Source organism: Chenopodium album, chromosome 10, assembly GCF_948465745.1.
Source record: "Chenopodium album chromosome 10, dcCheAlbu1.1, whole genome shotgun sequence".
In the NCBI taxonomy this organism is placed as follows: domain Eukaryota; kingdom Viridiplantae; phylum Streptophyta; class Magnoliopsida; order Caryophyllales; family Amaranthaceae; genus Chenopodium; species Chenopodium album.
In genome coordinates, this window is record NC_137843.1 from 37387758 (window position 1) to 37408330 (window position 20573).

Genomic DNA, 20573 nt, shown 5'->3' on the forward strand with positions numbered 1-20573 from the left:
TGGCGGGACAAGAGGATGATATTTTATTTCGTGAGTTCGGAAATCCGGAGGATTATGAGCTCACGGGAGGGATTTTGTTACCCGTCACGGAAACTAACTTCACAATTCATCCCCAATATACAAGAATGGTTCAATCGGAGCAATTTTCGGGTTCTACAAGTGAAGACCCCATAGAGCACCTTGATAGATTCCTTGAGCTATGTGCCATGATTTAAACCAACCAAGTTTCTCAAGAATACATCCGGATGCACCTATTTCGACAATCTTTTTCGGGTAGAGCAAAGAAGTGGTTGAAGCAAGTGAAGCCTAGCTCACTCACATCTTGGAGGGAGGTAGTTAAGGCATTCTTGAAGAGGTTCATTTCCGAGGAAAAGACCGCCGAGATGAGAAGGAAGATTGCATCATTTGAACAAGAAGCGGATGAGAGCCTTAATGAAGCTTGGGAGAGGTTCAAAGAGTTGGTACAAGCGTGTCCTCACCATGAATACAATCAAAGTTTGCTCATGAGGTTTTTCTACGATGGATTGGAGCCCATGTCTAGAGCTAACTTGGATGCGGGGGTGGGTGGACAATTGATCAAGATTCCCCAAAATCAAGTGGAGGCAACGATCGAGGAGGTAGCAAAGAACTACTCTTGGGGAGGTAGGAGAAGGAGTGCACCGAAGAAAGGTGGGATGTATGAATTGGAGAAGGTCGATCAATTGCAACATCAAATTGAGCAACTCACAAAAGGGCTCTCAAAGTTGAACACAAGTGTAAATGCAAGCTCAAGTGGTGGAGCAAGCTCTTCTCAAGTCAACTCTTTCTCTTGTCAAAATTGTGGAGGAACGAACCATGATACATCTTATTGTGGAGGTTTGAGCCCCGAGCATGTAGCGGCATACAACACAAGGCAAGATGGTTTTAGAGGAGGCGGTGGTGGAGTAGCTTGGAGACAACCACCACCCGGGTTTGCATCTCAACCTCAACAATGGGGCCAACATGCTCAACCCTCTTACAATTCGAACCCCCAATACCAAAATCCACCTCCATCTCAAAACCAAAACCCAAGAGGAACCTACCCAAGGAACAACCAATACAACAACAAAAACCAATAAAATAACCAACACCAATACAACAATCAAACCCAAGCACCCCAAAGAAATCAAGAACAAGCACCTCAAGCGGAGCCAACACCCACACAACTCCTTCAAGCTATGCATTCACAAATGCAAACTTTTGGGCAACAAATGCAAGAAATAAGGGCTCACAACAAGATGGTTGATTCACAACTAGCTCAATTGGCCGAGAGGACTCCTTTCAATTCACCATCAACTCTACGCGGACAACCACAACCTAACCCTTCTCATAACCAAAAACCCGATACATGCAAGGCAATCACTTTAAGGTCGGGAACTTCCTATGATGGTCCAAATGAGGGGGATAGTGAGGGAAAGAAGGGAGGAGAAGAGAGTGTGAATGAAGATAAGAGAGGTGAGGAGGAAAAAGTTGATGAGGTAGAAGGAAGTTCAGAGAAGAAGAAGGTCAACAACGAGAAGACAACTTCAATTCCTAGTGAGACTAGGAACCTTGATGGACCGGTTCCTTTTCCAAGTAGGCTTGCGGAGAGGAAGTTGAATGACAAGTTTGCAAAGTTTCTAAGTGTGATGAAGAACTTGCACATCAATCTCCCTTTTCTTGAAGTAGTGACACAAATGACATCTTACTCCAAATTTCTCAAGGACATCCTCACCAACAAAAGGAAGCTCAATGATGAGCTTATCACCATTCCACACCAAGTGAGTGCTCTTGTTCAACATAAAATGCCCAAGAAGGAGAAAGACCCGGGGAGTTTCACTTTGCCGGTGAAAATTGGAAATATGGAAGCTAGGGGTGCATTGGCCGATCTTGGAGCAAGTGTTAGTCTAATCCCCTTATCCATTGCTCAAAAACTCAATATTGAGATGACCCCTACGAGGAAGACAATTCAACTAGCCGACCGCTCAGTGAAGTTACCTTGTGGAGAACTTGGAGGATGTTCCAATTCAAGTGGGACACATCTATGTGCCTTGTGACTTTGTAGTGATGGACATGGAAGAAGATGTGGACATACCCTTGATTTTGGGTCGGGAAGCTTTTAAGACTTTGGGGGCGGTCATCAATTGCAAAAATAACACTATCACATGTGAAGTGGCCGATGAGAAGATAGTCTTTGAGTTTTCAAAGTTGCTAAAGACCCCTATGGTTGAAAAGTGTTATCGAGTTGATGTTGTGAATGAGGAGTTGGACCGTTTGGGAAGGGTCATGATGAAGCCTCAAGATCCAATTGTGGAAGCTCTCACATGCAAAGAGGAGTTCCACTCTCAAGAAGCCAAAGAATTTGTCATGGCAATGGAGGAATCCTCAAAGGCGGAAGTTGATCAACAAAGCAAGATTGAGCTTGAATCAATGGAGGAAAAATCGGAGGAGAGTTCCAAGCCTCCTCCCAAGGTAGAACTCAAGCCCCTCCCCCCTTCTTTGGAATATGCTTATCTTGATGAGGAGGAAAAATACCTTATTATTGTCAATACTACCCTTGATGAACTTAATTTGAAAAAATTGCTTGATGTTTTGAGAAAATACAAAGATGTGATAGGGTATAGCATTGATGATATCAAGGGCATTAGTCCTTCTCTATGCATGCATCGTATTCATCTTGAGGATGATCATTCCACCTCCATTGAACCTCAAAGGAGGTTGAACCCCAACCTTCAAGAGGTTGTCAAGAAAGAAATTTTGAACTACGTGAGGCGGGCATCATCTATGCTATCTCCGATAGCAAGTGGGTGAGCCCGGTTCATGTAGTTCCCAAAAAGGGTGGAATGACCATTGTCAAGGATGAAAAGGGAGAGGAAATCTCCACCCGGACGGTGACCGGGTGGAGAATGTGTATTGATTATCGGAGATTGAACAAGAACACAAAAAAAGATCATTTTCCTCTCCCTTTCATGGACCAAATGCTTGAAAGGCTTTCTCACCATGCTTTCTTTTGTTTCTTGGATGGGTACTCCGGATTTTTCCAAATCCCTATCCATCCAAGCGATCAAGAGAAAACTGCTTTCACATGTCCATATGGAACATTTGCATACCGAAGAATGCCATTCGGATTATGCAATGCCCCCTCTACTTTTCAAAGATGCATGACTTCCATTTTCTCCGAAATGCTTGAAAAATAAATTGAGGTTTTCATGGATGATTTTAGTGTTGGTGGCTCGTCTTTTGACACTTGTCTTTTTAACCATGAAAGAGTTTTGCAAAGGTGTCAAGAGACAAGTTTGGTTTTGAATTGGGAAAAATGTCATTTTATGGTCGAGGAGGGCATTGTCCTCGGTTATAAAGTTTCAAAAAATGGCATTGAGGTTGATCCGGCCAAAGTTTCGGTTATTGAGAGGTTGCCCCCTCCTACTTTCGTCACGGGAGTACGAGCTTTTCTTGGGCATGTCGGTTTCTACCGGATGTTTATAAAAGATTTCTCCTCAATTGCCAAACCTTTGACCGAATTACTTAAGAAAGATGTTGTTTTTAGATTTGATGAGGCTTGCCTTCAGGCATTTCGTAAGCTCAAGGAAGCTCTCATCTCTTCTCCTGTTGTGCAAGCTCCGGATTGGAGCTTGCCTTTTGAGCTAATGTGCGATGCGAGTGATTTTGCAGTAGGTGACGTCCTTGATCAAAAGAAAGAAGGGAAATCAAGTGTCATCTACTATGCAAGTAGGACTCTCGATGAAGCTTAAAAGAACTATATAACAACGGAGAAGGAGATGCTAGCGGTGGTGTTTGCATTTGATAAGTTCCGGTCCTATCTCATATGTTCAAAAGTCATTGTGTACACGGATCACATCGTGGTGCGATACCTCATGACCAAGAAAGAAGAGAAGCCTCGCTTGATCCGTTGGGTTCTCTCTCTTCAAGACTTTCACATGGAAATGTGGGACAAAAAGGGAGCGGAGAATTATGTGGCGGATCACTTGTCTAGGCTTCCATTTGAGAATAAGGAGGATGTTCCAATTAATGATGAGATAGGGATCGAGGCCCTCATGGCTATGGTGGCGACTTCTACACTTTGGTATGCGGATATTGCCAACTATCTTGCTTGTGGGGTAGTTCCTCCGGAATTCTCCTCTCAACAAAAGAAAAAGTTCTTCAAAGAAGTGAGAAGGTATTTTTGGAATGATCCGTACCTATTCAAGCAATGTGGTGATGGTCTCTTTAGGAAGTGTGTCCCCGATCATGAGATTGAGGGTGTCCTTGAGCATTGTCACTCACTACCATGTGGGGGACATGGTGGTGTTGACAAGACGGTAGCAAAAATCTCTCAATCTTTGCTTTGGTGGCCTTCAATGCACAAGGATACTCACAAATTCGTTATGCAATGTGATCGATGCCAAAGGAGTGGTGGCATTACCAAAAGGGACGAGATGCCCCAACAAAGTATTCTAGAGGTGGAGCCCTTCGATGTTTGGGGGGTGGATTTCATGGGACCGTTCGTTTCTTCATGTGGGAACCTATACATCTTGGTGGCGGTTGACTATGTGACGAAATGGATCGAAGCTATACCCTCTCCTACCAATGATCACAAGGTGGTGCTCAAGCTTCTCAAGAAAATCATTTTTCCTAGATTTAGGGTGCCAAGAGTTCTAATTAGTGATGGAGGGTCTCATTTTGCCAAGAAGCAATTGGAAGCTCTTCTCAAGAAATATGGCGTTCATCACAAGGTTGGTCTTCCTTACCATCCTCAAACTCAAGGTTAAGTGGAGGTCTCGAATCGTGAGATCAAGAATATACTTGAGAGGATGGTGAACAAATCAAGGAAAGATTGGTCTCTCAAGCTTGATTATACACTTTGGGCTCTTCAAACGGCATACAAGACTCCCATAGGTACAACCCCCTATAGGTTGGTCTATGGGAAGGCTTGTCACTTGCCGGTCGAGCTAGAATACAAAGCTTGGTGGGCCATCAAAGAGCTAAACATGGATTTGTCATTAGCGGGTGAAAAGAGGTTGTTGAAGCTCAACGAGCTCGAGGATCTTAGAGATGATGCCTATGAAAACTCAAGAGTCTATAAGGAGAAGACAAAAAAGTGGCACGACCAACATATCCGGAACAAGAGTTTCAAGGTTGGGGACAAAGTCTTGCTCTTCAACTCAAGGCTTCGCTTGTTTTCGGGCAAGCTCAAATCTAAGTGGTCGGGGCCTTTCGTTGTATCAAAGACCACTCCCTATGGTTCTTTTGAGTTGGATGCTGACGGAAACAAATTCATGATGAACGGCTCTCGTTTGAAGCACTATTTCTGCAAGGAAGAAGTTGGTGTGATTGAGTATCTTAGGGTTGACCCTTTGGGTCCTAAGCCACCCTTTTGAACGGATTTTCATCATGGTGAACCTAATGACCTTATAAAGAAGCACTCCCAGGAGGCAACCCGGCTTTTAAACCCTTTTCTTCTCTATTTTCCATATTTTTGGTAGGTTGTTTGTTTGATTTTTGTCTTATGTCTTTCGTTTTTCCTCTTGCTTTGTAGGCACTTGTCTTTTTGGTGCGTGTTTGGAGGGAATTTGGAGGCCGTTTGGTGTTATATATGGAGCTAAGTTGGGGTTTGGAGACTTGGAAGTAAGTGAGGGGGATTTAAAGCAAAAATATTGATGAAGACCCTGTGCGCGGGCGCACAGGCCTGGGAGAACCCGCGCACAGGGAAGCTCAGCAAGGCAGAATCTGGCAGAAAGTTTTGCGCGACGTGTGTGCGACATCTGCGCGGGCGCGCAAGAGAAGGCTGTGCGGGCGCGCAGCCCTGTGAGAACCCACACAAAATTAAAGCCAAATTTCAGATTCTGGCATAAAGTTTTGCGCGACGTAAGTGCGACATCTGCGCGGGCGCGCAAGAGAAGGCTGTGCGGGCGCGCAGCCCTGTGAGAACCCGCACAGAATTAAGGCCAAATTTCAGATTCTGGCAGAAAGTTTTACGCGACGTGTGTGCGACATCTGCGCGGGCGCGCAATACTCTTGTGCGGGCGCGCAGGATACCTGCGCGGGCGCGCAGATCTGGGTTTATCGGGGGATAGTTTCTCTTTTTTCCCGATTTCATCATCATTTTCCCGCCTCTCATACCGATTCTCACTCTTTCTCCTCAAGAACACAAACCCTAACCTCTCAAACCCCTTCTAATCTCACCTATTACCTTGAAATTTCATCAAATCCCCTACATTCCCTCACTTTTCTCACAAATTCATCACTTTCCCCTCTCTAAATCACCCATTTTTCACCAAATTCGGGATTGCTCCTTGGTGGTCGAAGTGGTGGTGCGTGAGTGGTCGTGGTGGTCTTCATGCTCTTCAATTGTGGTATAATCCTAAACCTCGATTACTTTGTGGCTTTAATTCATTAGATAATACCATGTTTTAGGATTGTTAAGCAAGATTGAGCTTGTAAGAATTTTGTGTGATTTAGGGTAGTTTTGCTTGTAATTGTGGAATTTGATATGATTTTCTTGGTGATTCGTTGAGTATTGTTGTTGAAAATTGTTGTTTTTATGCAATTTGCCTAGCAATTACTTGATTGTGGGTATTGAGAATTGTTGAAAGTAATTACTAGCTTGATATTGAGTATTGAGAATTGTTGATGCATGTGAAATTGAAAATTTGTGATGTTGAGAGTTTTTGATACTTGATATTGAAATTTGCTTAGTAATTGTCTCTTTCGTGATATTGCAAATTTTGGCATTGAATATTGTTGGCGATTCTTGTGTTCTTCTTGTGCTATTTGTATCTTGGAAAGTTGTTGCTCCTAACCTCTTTTCAGATAACAAAGTCAAAGCTTCAATTGTTGTTGTTGTTGTGGGAAGAATTGGGTATTCTTGAGTGTTGGATCACTCTTTTGGTGTTCTCGGTATTTTTGGGATTGTTGAGTTAAACTTGGTGAAGATGAGTAGTAGGAGAAGGAGCAGGAAGGAGCCCAGGATAACAATTGATGAACCCCAACCCTCCTCTCAAAATCTAAACCAAGAACAAACAACTCTACCCACCTTGAAATTTGTAAACCGACACCACGCTCCCATCCATCAAACCCTCATAAAACGCAAACTAAACCCTACTCGACACTACTACCAACGCTCAATGCGTGATCTGGGTATAGATGAGGACCTTCGGTCCCTTCTTGATAACCTTGGGATGAGTGAGTTCATCCAGCACCAATACCCAACTTGAAAGGAGCCCACCTACGAGTTCCTAGCCTCCTTTGAGAAGGAACCCATTGGAAACAACGAGTTCCAAATCTCCTTCCAACTCTTCAATGCCCGCCATGTGATCTCCGTAAGGCGTCTAAATGAACTTTTGGATTTTAACCCTGACGCCGATCTCCTTGCCCCATCCACCGAGCTCTTCCCCGAGTACGATGCCTTCCGTTGGTGGCGGACAATTACCGACTTGGAAGAGTTTAGTACTCAGTACTCGGTACTCGGTGGCAAGCCAAATTATCCACCCAGTACTCCGCATCCTACACTGCATCTTGGGGTTTGCGATGTTTAGCAAACAAGATTTGAGCAAGCTCTCTCATGAAGAGCTTTTCACACTTTGGGTCGCTACGAAGGAGGAATTGAGTGGGCGGCTCAACATGGGGTACTGGTTTCGAAGCTAGGGGGTGAGTGTCTCTTCCCTTTTTGCACGAGGGTTGGAAAGGACAAGGATATGTTCGTGGACATTTCTTATATGAGGAAGTCGGTCTTCATCCAACCGACCAACGATGTGAACAACTTCCACAATTGGTGCATTGAGCGGGTGCACCATTGCATCTTACCGTACCCTAGCCGCACATCCTTGGAGCGGAACTCTAGGAATGTGTGGAAGATCCCTATGGACAATGGTGTCTTGCCTAACGCTCTTCGAGGTGAGCGTAATATGATTGTCCGCGAGTGTCACCAACAACAACAACAACAACAACAACAAGAACAACAACAAGAACAACAACAAGAAGAACAACAACAACAATTTCAACAACAGCAGCAATTTCAACAGCAACAATTTCATCAACAACAACAAGGGTTTCAACAACAAGGATCCCAATATGGGGAGGGATCCCAACAAGGTTTGCACGTCCCCTCCTTTAGCGAGGGAGGTATGTCCTCTTCCTCTTCTTCTTTCAATCTTGAGCGTGCATTCCAAAACTTGTCTATGTAAGTAAACCGGTTGATGGAGGCCGCCGATGGGTACTCGGTTTACAATGCCAACATTTATGACTGACATGTAAACCAAGGGCATTTTGACCCACCGGTTAAGTATCCGTATTTTCCGCCCCAACAGGGGCCGATTCCTTGTCACGAGGAACCGCATGCTGACAGCACACCCCGTCAACCGGTTTGGCCCTATTGGCCCGGGCCTTCATCTCAAGGGGCCCCCCGCGTGAACTACCCCACCTCTGAGGGGTACGATTACAAGGAACCGAGGGGATGTGATTATCGAGGGGATCCCAACTACCCCATGTATACATCCGAGCCTCTTGAGATTCCCCCACCCTTTGACCCTCTTCCGGAATATCAACAAGAGTTGTACCGGAACTGTGGTTTTCCACCGGGTTACACCGGTGGTTGGGACCCCCATGGCCCTCCTATCGACGTCGACTACGAGTGGCGTCCATATGGAGAGGGCTCTAGTTCTCACATGGAGGACTAGGGCCCTCGGGTCGAGTTTAGCCCTTCCTCCTACCCCATTTTCCACTTTGTTCAAACCGAGGACGGTTTTCCGTTCAAGTGTGGGGGGGTGCTTATTCATTGTTTCATTCAAGGGCCTTGTTCTTATGGGGCGCATTTTTGGGCCAATAGGTGTCTTTTTGGAAGCTTCCTTCCCCTCTTCTTAAAATGATGATGATGATGTTTTTAATGAAACCTTGTGTTGTTTTGGCTCCCGTTTTCGAAAATCCAAATTCCCTTTTAATCCAAACCTTTTCCTCTTTTCTTTGTTCTTTTTCTTTAGTAGTTTCTTTTCTCTATTTTGCTTTCTTTTTATTTCATTGTATATATTTCTCTTGCTACTAACCAAATATTTGCCGAGTTGTTTTGGATTTTGACATTTTCTAGGGCTTATTGGCGCATTCCCCAAATTTTTCCGTGCAATGGAGCTTCATTGATAGTGGACTTGCGTTTTCTAAGTGTATTTGGGTGACAAATTCTCCTTCTCAACTCTTTAAATATTTGATTGGTTGCATAGTTTAGGTTAGATTAGGAAGGAGTTAAATGGTTCGAGGTTGTTTGATTTGGTTCTAAGGAACCTGGGATCATTGTATGTCGATTGGGATTTATGTGATTTACATGCCTCTTTTATGAACCTTTTCGATTTCTTCCTTTTTCTTTGTGTGTTGCTTTTCTTCTTTCTTTTGTGTGACATTCATGACCATGACAAGTGAAAAATTTTGAAAGTTGAGAATTTGCTTGTTCATTTGGACATGTGGACTTATATGCTTTCGTGATGACATATTTTTGAATGCTTACCTTCCTAGTTGAAGAGGGTCTTCACGGTTTGAGAGTGCTTAGGGTTGACTAGACACATTTTAAGCTAAGGTAGCCCGGTTTAGAACTCTTGAGGACGTTTGAACCCCTAGTTCACTGGAAAGTGGTAAGATGGTGTTGCTCTCCGTAGTGAATAGGATTCCCTTGGTTGGTATTTGTTTATTTTCATGTCCCATGTGAGCGTCAATTGTTCAAGCCTCCATCACTTTTGTTGAGCGGCATATTGGATCCTTAACTATGTGTGTCTTAATCCTTGTGTTGGTATCTAGCTCCCAAGATCGTGATCATATAACTCTAGAGGAGGAAGAGGGCATTTCTTCTCATTTTTCTTTGTTTTCCTTGTGTTTTGTTACAAATTTGGTTTTTATTTTACATTCACCTTCTTGCTAGCCATGTTGAGCCTTATTTCCCCTTTCTTGGTTAAACCATATTACAAACCTAGCGGCCTATGTTTTACCAACCCTTATAGTTAGTGAAGCATCGGCTTGTGAGGTTCGAGTTTGAGAGTTTTGATTTTAAGCAAGGAAGTTGTGCAATTTGGTTCAAATAAGGTCTTGAAAGTTTATTCATGAAAAAAAAAGAGGAAAGAAAGAAAGGAAAAAGAGAAGGAAAAATCGAGATCAATGAAGAACATGCAAAGAGGAGTAGTATTGTCATGTATTTTGTATTGAAGGTTGTAATTTGAGATTAGGTTAGACTCCTATGTTGTTATTGAGAGATGGCCACTCTTATGCTTCACTTAGGAGTTTCCACCAAATTTTTCAAATTGACTCCCAACCTTAACCTTTAGCCATGACATTACAACCCTAACTAAGACCCTTGGACTTTAGAGGCGCGTGGTCAAAGAACGGTGGAGGGAGATGATCCGCGCCATTTATGACACCTTTAGGCTATGTTTTCTTTATATTTCTATGCTCGTTTTTAGTCGTTTGTGTCGTGTTTATAGAGAATAATGCTCGATTTGTGTTATTTTGTGTTAGTGTAGAGAAATGCATGCTTTTAATGGTTTTCTTATCATTTTATTCATTTCTCAGCTATTTCTCTCGCTTCTCCGTTTCTTTGTCTTGTTTTGTAGGTACGTCGCGGGCTATATGCATGGAATTTGAAAATAGCACCCACTAGCATCAATATGCACTTTTCGGAATTGAATTTGAGTTTGAAACAAAGGAAAACGAAGGATTGCAAAGTTTCAAATAGGACCTTTGTTCATTGTTTCGGCCATATCTCAAGTTCTACAACTCGGATTGATGTGATTCAAGTTGGGTTGGAAACTAGAATTAAAGAGCTTTCCAATGATAGGTCGCACGCCCTCATACAATTCATATATTGAGAGTTACAGCCTTCCAAAGTTAGCCCTGAAATTCTGCCGCGGGCGCAGGCTACAGTACCCGCGGGCGCGGGGTTGCTGCAGCTCCAAAACTGCCGTTTTTGGGCAGTAAGCACCCGCGGTTGTCCCGAGGGCTCCCCGAGGGCGCGGGCTTGGGCCGCGGGCGCGGCTATCGGGGTTTCCGTCTTCCTCCGCGGGCGCGGCCTAGTTCTCCGCGGGCGCGGGTTTCCGGGTCTTTTACGATTTTTAAGCTTCTTTTCTCCTTTTGTTTATATAGTTTTTGGTTTCCTTTTATCTTCATTCATGTAATTCTTTAGTTTTAGAATAGTTTTCTCTCTCTTAGGTTGAGAGCTTCTCTCTCTAGATTAGGAGTAGTTTTAGAGAGAGAAAGTGAGGAATTTCAATGGTGATTGAGAGATTGAAGATGCAAGTGTGACAATTGTGTTGGAGATCTTCCTAATTATCAATGAGCATTTCTAAACTCTATCTCATTCAATTGTTTTGTTTAATTAGATGTTTGTTTAGTTTGATTTTGATATTTGATGTTTGATTAGAGTAATTGTTCTTGATATTTTGTTAATTCTTGTTTTCTATAGTTGATAGTAGATTTGATGATGATGTTTCTTGAGTAGTTTACTTGCTAGGGTTTGGGTAAACATGTGTGATTGATGGATTGAGATTGATTTGGGAATTTGAGTAGTTCTTGTGTTGTGATTAAATTGATTCATAGAGGTTTGCATGTTGCATAAGTTTGATTGGAGTAGCTAACCATGATTGCTAGCATTGATTGCATGATTGAATTGATTGACATGACCACTTGATATCGATTTGATCATAATTAGTTGAGTATTTGATTATGTTTCTTCATATTGTTTAGCACTAGAGAAATCTATGTTAGAGAGTGTGAGGATGATTAGTTGAATGCCCCTAATTGCTCCTACTATTTGTCTTTGCATTGCTTGGATTGCTTGACTCCCTAATTAGCTTGGTTATCATGAATGCATGTTGATCCCCATTCCCTAGTGTTTCATTTGTTTGATTCTTGATGTAGGAAGTAGAATAGCGCTACCTTTCACCTTAGACTTCGACCTAGCTTAGGCGTTAATTAGAAATACTTGAACATAACCGTTCCTAGTGGTTCGACCCTTGACTTACCTATATACTTGTATTTAGGTAGTTGAGTGATTATAAATTTGTTTGACCGTAGGGAGGATTAGTTCAACGACATAGTTTTCCCCACGTCAAAATGGCGCCGTTGCCGAGGAACGGTGTCTATGTTTGAGTTTTTTTAATTGCTTGAGTCTAGGTCTTTGTGTATACTTTTCTTTTATTTGATTTTTGCTTGTTTTGTATAAAATGGAAAATTTCTCGTTTCCTCAATTAGAGGATGAGCCATTTTGGGTGTACTTTAATAGATTAGAGAACTTCATTAGTTACCATGGTTGGGATATTTGGGAGGCTTGCGAGATTTGTTATCATAATTTGAATGAGCAAACTAGAGACATTGTTGAGAGCATGTTTAATGGTAGATTTCGGGCATTGTCAATCAATGATGCTTGGGACTTTTATGTATGGTTTGCCAGAGATAGTTATGATCGTGGTCATGGTTATTCAAATGTTTCCATTGATGATTGTCATGGTCCATGTTCCATGAATGATGAATCTTGCATGCCTACTTGTGCCCCCATTCCCCAATTTGATGATGCCACTCATATTTCTAATGTTGATCTTTGAATGCTTGAACATAATTCTTTCCCCCATGATGCTCCTCAATGCTCTTCATCTTTCCAATCTTTAAACCCTACCTTTGAGTCTTCTTATAATCAAATTGGCGGTTCTTTGAGAAAATTGGAGATGAATTCTAATTTGGAACCAAATGAGATGAGATATTTGGAGATTGTAAGAAGCCAAATGGAAATGTTGAAAAAGTTGGAAGAGAGTAATGAGGTTGTTTTTAGGAAGAATGATGAGATGGAGAGTCAATTGTCATTAATATTGAATGTGAATGAAGTTTCTACCACATTGGTAGATATGGAAGATGATGACGATGATTGTTTTGAGAGCTCCAAAGTATGCAAGGAGGATGTTAGCGAGCCTATGAGTGAGGAAAAGGGTGTAGAGATGGATGTTCCTAAAGAGAGTTTGCACTTTAAACCTCCTTCCCAATTTGAATTTCGTTCCATTGACCCATTAAATGGAGTTGAAGAGAAACTAAAATGGTTGGTTTCTCTTAATTTTGAGGAAATGTTAATTCAAGTTAAGAAGGATGGGACATTGCAATTTTTGAAGCGTGGAGAAGTTGTGAGGAGAGAGAGTGAGGATGAGGATGATGAAGTAGTTTCCATGGGAGATTGGATGTTTGAGGGTGGTGAGAACCAAGAGGTTTTGAGTGTTGAAAAACCAATTGACGAGTCAATTTCCCCACCCACCTCCCTTGATTGCAATTTCATTCCCCCATTCCTCAATTTTGAAGACCAACCTTTTTCCACCCCATCTCCTTTGTATGATGACCGTGGTTTCTTTGAGGGTGAGGCCTTGAGCTTAGACGATTTTGATGAAGAAGAGGTTCCATGTGATAAGGTTGAGGAGGTAGAACCTACTTTTGATGATTATGAAGATGAGAGTGAAGTGTTTGGTGAGGTTGAGTCTCCAACTCCTATCTCAAATTTTCAACCATTGCCCTCCTCTTTCACCTTTGATGACCCTTTCTCTTCTACATTTTCCACCATTGAGATGGATGAGGCCTTTTTAGAGGGAGATTGTACTTATCATGATTATTTTGAGCTACCTCCGAAGTTTGACCCTCAACCCTTTGATGAGCTTCCTTTTAACCTTGATCGTGATTTGAAGCTTTTGAGAGCTCTCTTAGGGTGTGAAGTTTGTGAGGAGGATGTGATTGAGAATGAGCTTGATTTGAATGATGATGAGTTGGAGGAGAGCCCTTTGGATGTGAGTTCATTGGATGAGAGAGCTTGTGTTTCAATGGATAGTGGTGTAAGTGACCAACAAATTCCTATTCCTTCACCTTACACCTCATTTTCAAGAAAGCTTAATCTTGTCCCCTCTTATCCCATGTCATTACCTTCTTTTCTCATATCCCCTCCTCTTGAAAAGCCTTTAGTCCCTCAAGTGCCTCATTTGATGACTTTTGAGGATGATGGTGGGATTTTCAACCAAAAATATTTTGTTGGGAAGAGTATGCCTTCTTCTTTTTCTTTAATTTCTCTTCCTTTTTCTTATATTCTTGTTTTTCTCTTCTCTCCTTCTTCTTCTTGGCATACTTCTTCTCAACTCCATAGGTGTGCACTATGCTTGTTGCATGCCTTATTTTTGTCATGTGCATACTTGCTCTCATATGAAATGTGTAGTAGTGCATTTGACAAGCTCTTGCGATCGTTGCAATATTATTTTACTAGAGCGGTCAAGCTTGGACCTTAAGCAAGCCTTTCTCGGGAAGTAACCCGTGTTTTAGATTAGATTTTAATTTTCTTTTTAGAATAGATTTTTCTCTCATGGAAATTTTTGTGTGCCTTTTGCTAGGTACATGACTTGATATACTTTGGTGCTTCGATTTGGTTCAAGAATCAAGGAAGGTTGACTCCTATCTTTGCGAGCATATGGAGACAAGGTTTAATTCTTGAGAAATTAGCTTTGAAAGGTTAAAATTGGGTCATTTGCGGGTATTTACACCCACCTAATATCCGGTAATATCTTTTCTTGCTCTTTCTCTAGTGGATGATGCCATGTTGGACATATGTTGGTTTGTTGGATTAATCTCCTTGTTTTCCCCTCCCATGGATTATATGATTTATGTTTGAGTGTATTGTCTTATTCAAGCTTAGGGGAGGGTATTCTATCATGTTTGGTGAAATGTTGATCCTTATATGTTATGCACCTTTCTATATGCTTTTCCATGTTTCTTATATTTTGAAAAATTCCAAAAATATTTTTGTTTTTATCAAGGCAAATTTGCAATGTGTTTTGTTTTGTTCTTGTTTTGGACATAATAACATTTGGACTTGTATAATTGAATGCTTTTCTTCCTAAATGGTAACGGTGTGCACGGTTTGAGAGTATGCTTGGTTGATTCTAGGATAAAGCATGCTAAGGTAGTTGGTTAGAACTAGTGGGAACATGAAGCCGGATTCTACTTGTTTGTGGCATGTTTGGTAGTTGCTTCCTATAGTTGATTTGACACCAATAGTGAGTTTTTGCTACATCCGTGTGAGTTCTTTGTTTTTCAAGCCTTCTACCTTACTTGTATGAGCGGCATGGATCCTTGACTTCTTGCAAACCTAATCTTGAAACTTGACTCATAGATCTTGAATCCGAGACCAAACCGTTTAGGGAGGACAAAGGCACCTTTTTCGGGGTGGTATTTTTCATTTTTAGGATAGTTTGTTTCATCTTTATTTTTGGGTTTACATTTGCCTTCTTGCAACCATTTGAGCCTTATACCTTCTTTTCAAGCCACATCTTTAGATCTTTGGCCTTTTGTTCCATTTTCATTCTTTTCTTGGTTTTTGTGAAGCAATTGATCATTCTTGATGGAGTTTGTGGAGGAGAAGTTGGAATGTTTGGTTCTTATGATAGCAAGATTGTGTTATTTCTTCTTTGTGAATAATGGCAAATGAGTATGAGTAAAAGCCGTCCTATATTATAAAAGACATGGACAAATAAGTGCAAAAGTTGAAAAATCCGTCCAAAGCTAAAAGAGGCGAGGACAAAGCACTATTTAAATAAAAAAAAAAAGAAAAAAAAAGAGTGAAAAATGAAAAAAATTCAAATATATTTTGATGTGAGTTTTCTCCCTTTTTGAGCATTGAGGACAATGCTCCATTTAAGCTTGGGGGGAAGCGTTCTCACACTTTTTGTGTATATGTTTGTGATTTATAGCTTTGAATAAGCTTGGGGGTGTGAGTGTTTTTGTTTGGATTGGTGTTTACTTGATTGTGATACTAAGAAAGGGCCGGTTCTTTGCTTCACTTTTAGGAAAACCACCAAATTTCAAATTTTTAGCCTACCTTCACCCTTATTGCCTTACGTTACAACCTTGGGGAAAGACCTTTTGACCTAAATGGTTGAGTCATTCTTCGGTGGAGAGGAATGTGAGTTTTAGGAATAGGGAGAGGGGATGCAAAAGTCAAGATGTCGAGTAGCCTAAAAATTCTTTTTTTTTTTTTTTTCCGGTTCCTTCGTGGAATCATTGGGATGCTCATTTGAGGTCGATTTGAAGCTATTAGGAAGAACGCGATAAGATCGTTTGGGATGAAAGTGGATTGTGAAAGCTAGTTCCTATGCTTAGCATATTTATGTTTCAATCAATCTTGGGTATCTTGGAATGTGCACTCCCTTACTTGTTTAAAAAGATTTGCATCCACTTGTGCTTGTACATTTGCAAAAGTCCTTTCATGAACATTTATTTTCTTTTCTTGTATTTTGTTTTCTTTTTCATGCTTTGCCTTGTTTGTGTTATTATGAGAGTTATGGGTAAACTCTTAGGATACCCTTACGAGAGCATCACTCGTCCTCTAGGGCGATCTAGGGGTTTAAATGGCTTGTCTTTAGTTGCTAAAATTGACCGTGATTCCTACGAAAGTGAGTTAGTGTATATTCCCATCTTCTCTAGTTTTCTTGTTTCTTTCTTTGCTTGAATAATGTCATCTTTTTTCCCTTGGGTTGGATTTTGTTTTGCTCGAGGACGAGCAAAAGTTTAGCTTGGGGGAATTTGATCCGTGCCATTTATGGCACCTTTAAGCTATGTTTTCTTTATATTTCTATGCTCTTTTTTAGTCGTTTGTGTCGTGTTTATAGAGAATAATGCTCGATTTGTGTTATTTTGTGTTAGTGTAGAGAAATGCATGCTTTTAATGGTTTTCTTATCATTTTATTCATTTCTCGGCTATTTCTCTCGCTTCTCCGTTTCTTTGTCTTGTTTTGTAGGTACGTCGCGGGCTATATGCATGGAATTTTAAAATAGCACCCACTAGCATCAATATGCACTTTTCGGAATTGAATTTGAGTTTGAAACAAAGGAAAACGAAGGATTGCAAAGTTTCAAATAGGACCTTTGTTCATTGTTTCGGCCATATCTCAAGTTCTACAACTCGGATTGATGTGATTCAAGTTGGGTTGGAAACTAAAATTAAAGAGCTTTCCAATGATAGGTCGCACGCCCTCATACGATTCATAGATTGAGAGTTACAGCCTTTCGAAGTTAGCCCTGAAATTCTGCCGCGGGCGCGGGCTACAGTACCCGCGGGCGCGGGGTTGCTGCAGCTCCAAAACTGCCGTTTTTGGGCAGTAAGCACCCGCGGTTGTCCCGAGGGCTCCCCGAGAGCGCGGGCCTTGGCCCCGCGGGCGCGGGCTTGGGCCGCGGGCGCGGCTATTGGGGTTTCCGTCTTCCTCCGCGGGCGCGGCCTAGTTCTCCGCGGGCGCGGGTTTCCGGGTCTTTTACGATTTTTAAGCTTCTTTTCTCCTTTTGTTTATATAGTTTTTGGTTTCCTTTTTTCTTCATTCATGTAATTCTTTAGTTTTAGAATAGTTTTCTCTCTCTTAGGTTGAGAGCTTCTCTCTCTAGATTATGAGTAGTTTTAGAGAGAGAAAGTGAGGAATTTCAATGGTGATTGAGAGATTGAAGATGCAAGTGTGACAATTGTGTTGGAGATCTTCCTAATTATCAATGAGCATTTCTAAACTCTATCTCATTCAATTGTTTTGTTTAATTAGATGTTTGTTTGGTTTGATTTTGATATTTGATGTTTGATTAGAGTAATTGTTCTTGATATTTTGTTAATTCTTGTTTTCTATAGTTGATAGTAGATTTGATGATGATGTTTCTTAAGTAGTTTACTTGCTAGGGTTTGGGTAAACATGTGTGATTGATGGATTGAGATTTATTTGGGAATTTGAGTAGTTCTTGTGTTGTGATTAAATTGATTCATAGAGGTTTGCATGTTGCATAAGTTTGATTGGAGTAGCTAACCATGATTGCTAGCATTGATTGCATGATTGAATTGATTGACATGACCACTTGATATCGATTTGATCATAATTAGTTGAGTATTTGATTATGTTTCTTCATATTGTTTAGCACTAGAGAAATCTATGTTAGAGAGTGTGAGGATGATTAGTTGAATGCCCCTAATTGCTCCTACTATTTGTCTTTGCATTGCTTGGATTGCTTGACTCCCTAATTAGCTTGGTTATCATGAATGCATGTTGATCCCCATTCCCTAGTGTTTCATTTGTTTGATTCTTGATGTAGGAAGTAGAATAGCGCTACCTTTCACCTTAGACTTCGACCTAGCTTAGGCGTTAATTAGAAATACTTGAACATAACCGTTCCTAGTGGTTCGACCCTTGACTTACCTATATACTTGTATTTAGGTAGTTGAGTGATTATAAATTTGTTTGACCGTAGGGAGGATTAGTTCAACGACATAGTTTTCCCCACGTCAGGAGATAGATTTCAACCCTATGGAGAGAGTATGCATAGTTGAGATGTCGGGATAACCTCATTGTTCCACATAGAAGTAATTTTTTCCGGTTCCCTCGAGGAATCATGAGGAGCCAACTAGGGGATGAATTGAAGCTAGCGGAGAGAACGTGGACCGTCTTGGATGGGGCTAGGGCGGAGGATGAAATCATTAGTTCTCTATGCTTATCTTAAGTTTGTCTCTTTCAACCTTGAGCATCTTAAAGTGTGTCTTCCCTCTTGAATTGAGAAAGGTAAGTATTCTTTGATTAATGTCTCTATGTTTGAGTCCAAATGGAGCATTTCTCAGCATGGTACTTGATTGATTTTCTTAAACCTTGTCATGTTGTGTTTGTTATGATGTGTTGCCTTTTGCCTTGGTTTCCTTTGCTTGAGGACAAGCAAGAAGCAAGTGTGGGGGAATTTGATGAGTGGCATTTATGCCACGATTTAGTGCTCATTTTACAGGTTTTTCCTCCCACTTGTAGCTTGTTTCTCACCTTTTTGTTCTTCTTTTCTTTGTTTGCCTTTCTCCTTGTTTTCGTTTTGTAGGAATCAAGGCATTGGAAGAAGAGCAATTCATCCTCATATCCCCTGTGTGCGGGCGCGCAGCACTGTGAGAACCCGCGCAGGATTGCCTCAAGAGCAGAACAGAAACAGAAGGTTTTGTGCGCCTTGTGCGCGGCTTATGCGCGGGCGCGCGCCTTTGAACTGTGCGGGTGTGCAGCCCTGTGAGAACCCGCACGAGATAGCAGCAGAAGCAGAGCCAAAACAGAGAGTTGTGCGCGCCACATGTGCGACATGTGTGCGGGCGCGCACTCATCATGCGCGAGCGCGCAGTAGCTGGGAGAAGGCGCGCATCCATGGGTCTAATTCCTCCGTACCCACAGATCTGCGGGCGCACAAGATCGGAGAGGGCGCACGCATGGCAGCTCTGCGGGCGCGCAGTGTATATGCGCGGGCGCGCACCGCTGGGTTTTAGTTTTTTTTTTTATTTCGAATTCTTGTATCTTTTTAGTGGACCTATATAGATAGGCCGTAGGGTGAATTAGTGGATCATCTAGCATTATCTTAGAAACAATTAAACCCTAATCTTAGAGAGAGAAAGTGTAGTATTACTCAAGTTATTTCCATGTATGCAACTTCAGCTCAAGTTTCATTTCAATCCATCAAGCAACTTTGCAAATTTTAATCTTTCTATTATTGCCTACTTAGTAATCTCTAATCCTTTCTCTTAGTCTTGTTTATTTGCACTCTAGTTGTTTATTTCTATCTATTTTGTGGATTAACATATTTTGGTATTTCCATTGTTTTTGATCATGTTTGCTTTCATGTTTATTGTGTTTTCATCTAGTTTTGTTATCATGTCTAGTCCCCCTTTTTTTAGGCTAATCTCTTAGCTAGGGGAAGGGGGTGTAAAATATGTATTGAATGATGGATGAATGATGATAGTGGATTGATTACATGCCTTAAATTGATGAAAGATATGATTTTTATTGGCTTGAGATTATTGTAGTACTTTATTTGATTGCCTTCTACTTTAAATGCATGAAAATGATTTGAACTAGATTTAGATCACCTCTATTTTAATGATTGCATGAGAATGAGTTGTTAAAATAGAGTTCCATGTATTGTGCCTCTTTATTCTTGGGTTAGCTTGTGCCTAATGGGATGCATGAAAGTGATCCTAATTAGCTTAGACCACTTTCATTGGTTTGCGTAAACTATTGCATGAAAATGAGTTGTTTAGGTAGAATTTTATATTCTTTGGCATGTTAATCATCATGCTTATCATTGTTTTCCTTCATTCTAATCATGTTTGAAACCCCCTAATCCCTAGCGTTGTTATTCCTTGATTTAATCACCCTTTTACTTGTTTATTTATAGTTCTAGTGTCTACATTCCAAATTCCAACAAAATATACCCCTTTCTTACTCTTGCATGGTGATTTTGATATTAAATGAGAAAGCTTCCTCAGTGGATCGACCCTTGCTTGCCACTAACTAGTTTAGTGTGAAGTCTAGGTTTTATAAATAGTTAATTTGATTAGGGTTAATAGTTTAACGACCTATCCTAGCCCGATCAATCGCACGGCGATAGATTTATCACGTCGCGATGGCTCTATTGCGGCGCGATAAGACAGTTTTTTGCGGATTTTTTTTTTATCATTTCTTTTGATCCAGAAGTCGAAATAAGTCATATAATATGTCGTTGGAAAACGCTTAAAGTATACTTTCCAACCCAATTAAAGTTAGATAAAAATC

The 20573-nt window shown here is 41.2% G+C and overlaps 1 protein-coding gene and 1 non-coding gene across 2 annotated transcripts; one reads left to right on the forward strand and one right to left on the reverse strand.

The window, feature by feature from the left end:
* Positions 1–381: 381 nt before the first annotated feature.
* LOC145565766 (small nucleolar RNA R71) lies at positions 382–486 on the reverse strand. The gene has a single exon (XR_014095145.1). It is a non-coding gene; the product is annotated as a small nucleolar RNA R71 (small nucleolar RNA).
* A 3455-nt stretch (positions 487–3941) lies between these two features.
* LOC145565178 (uncharacterized) lies at positions 3942–5375 on the forward strand. The gene is made up of 3 exons (XM_081625260.1): positions 3942–4174; positions 4406–4730; positions 4926–5375. The coding sequence occupies exons 1-3, from the start codon at positions 3942–3944 to the stop codon at positions 5373–5375; spliced, it is 1008 nt and encodes a 335-aa protein (XP_081481386.1).
* The last annotated feature ends 15198 nt before the right edge of the window (positions 5376–20573 follow it).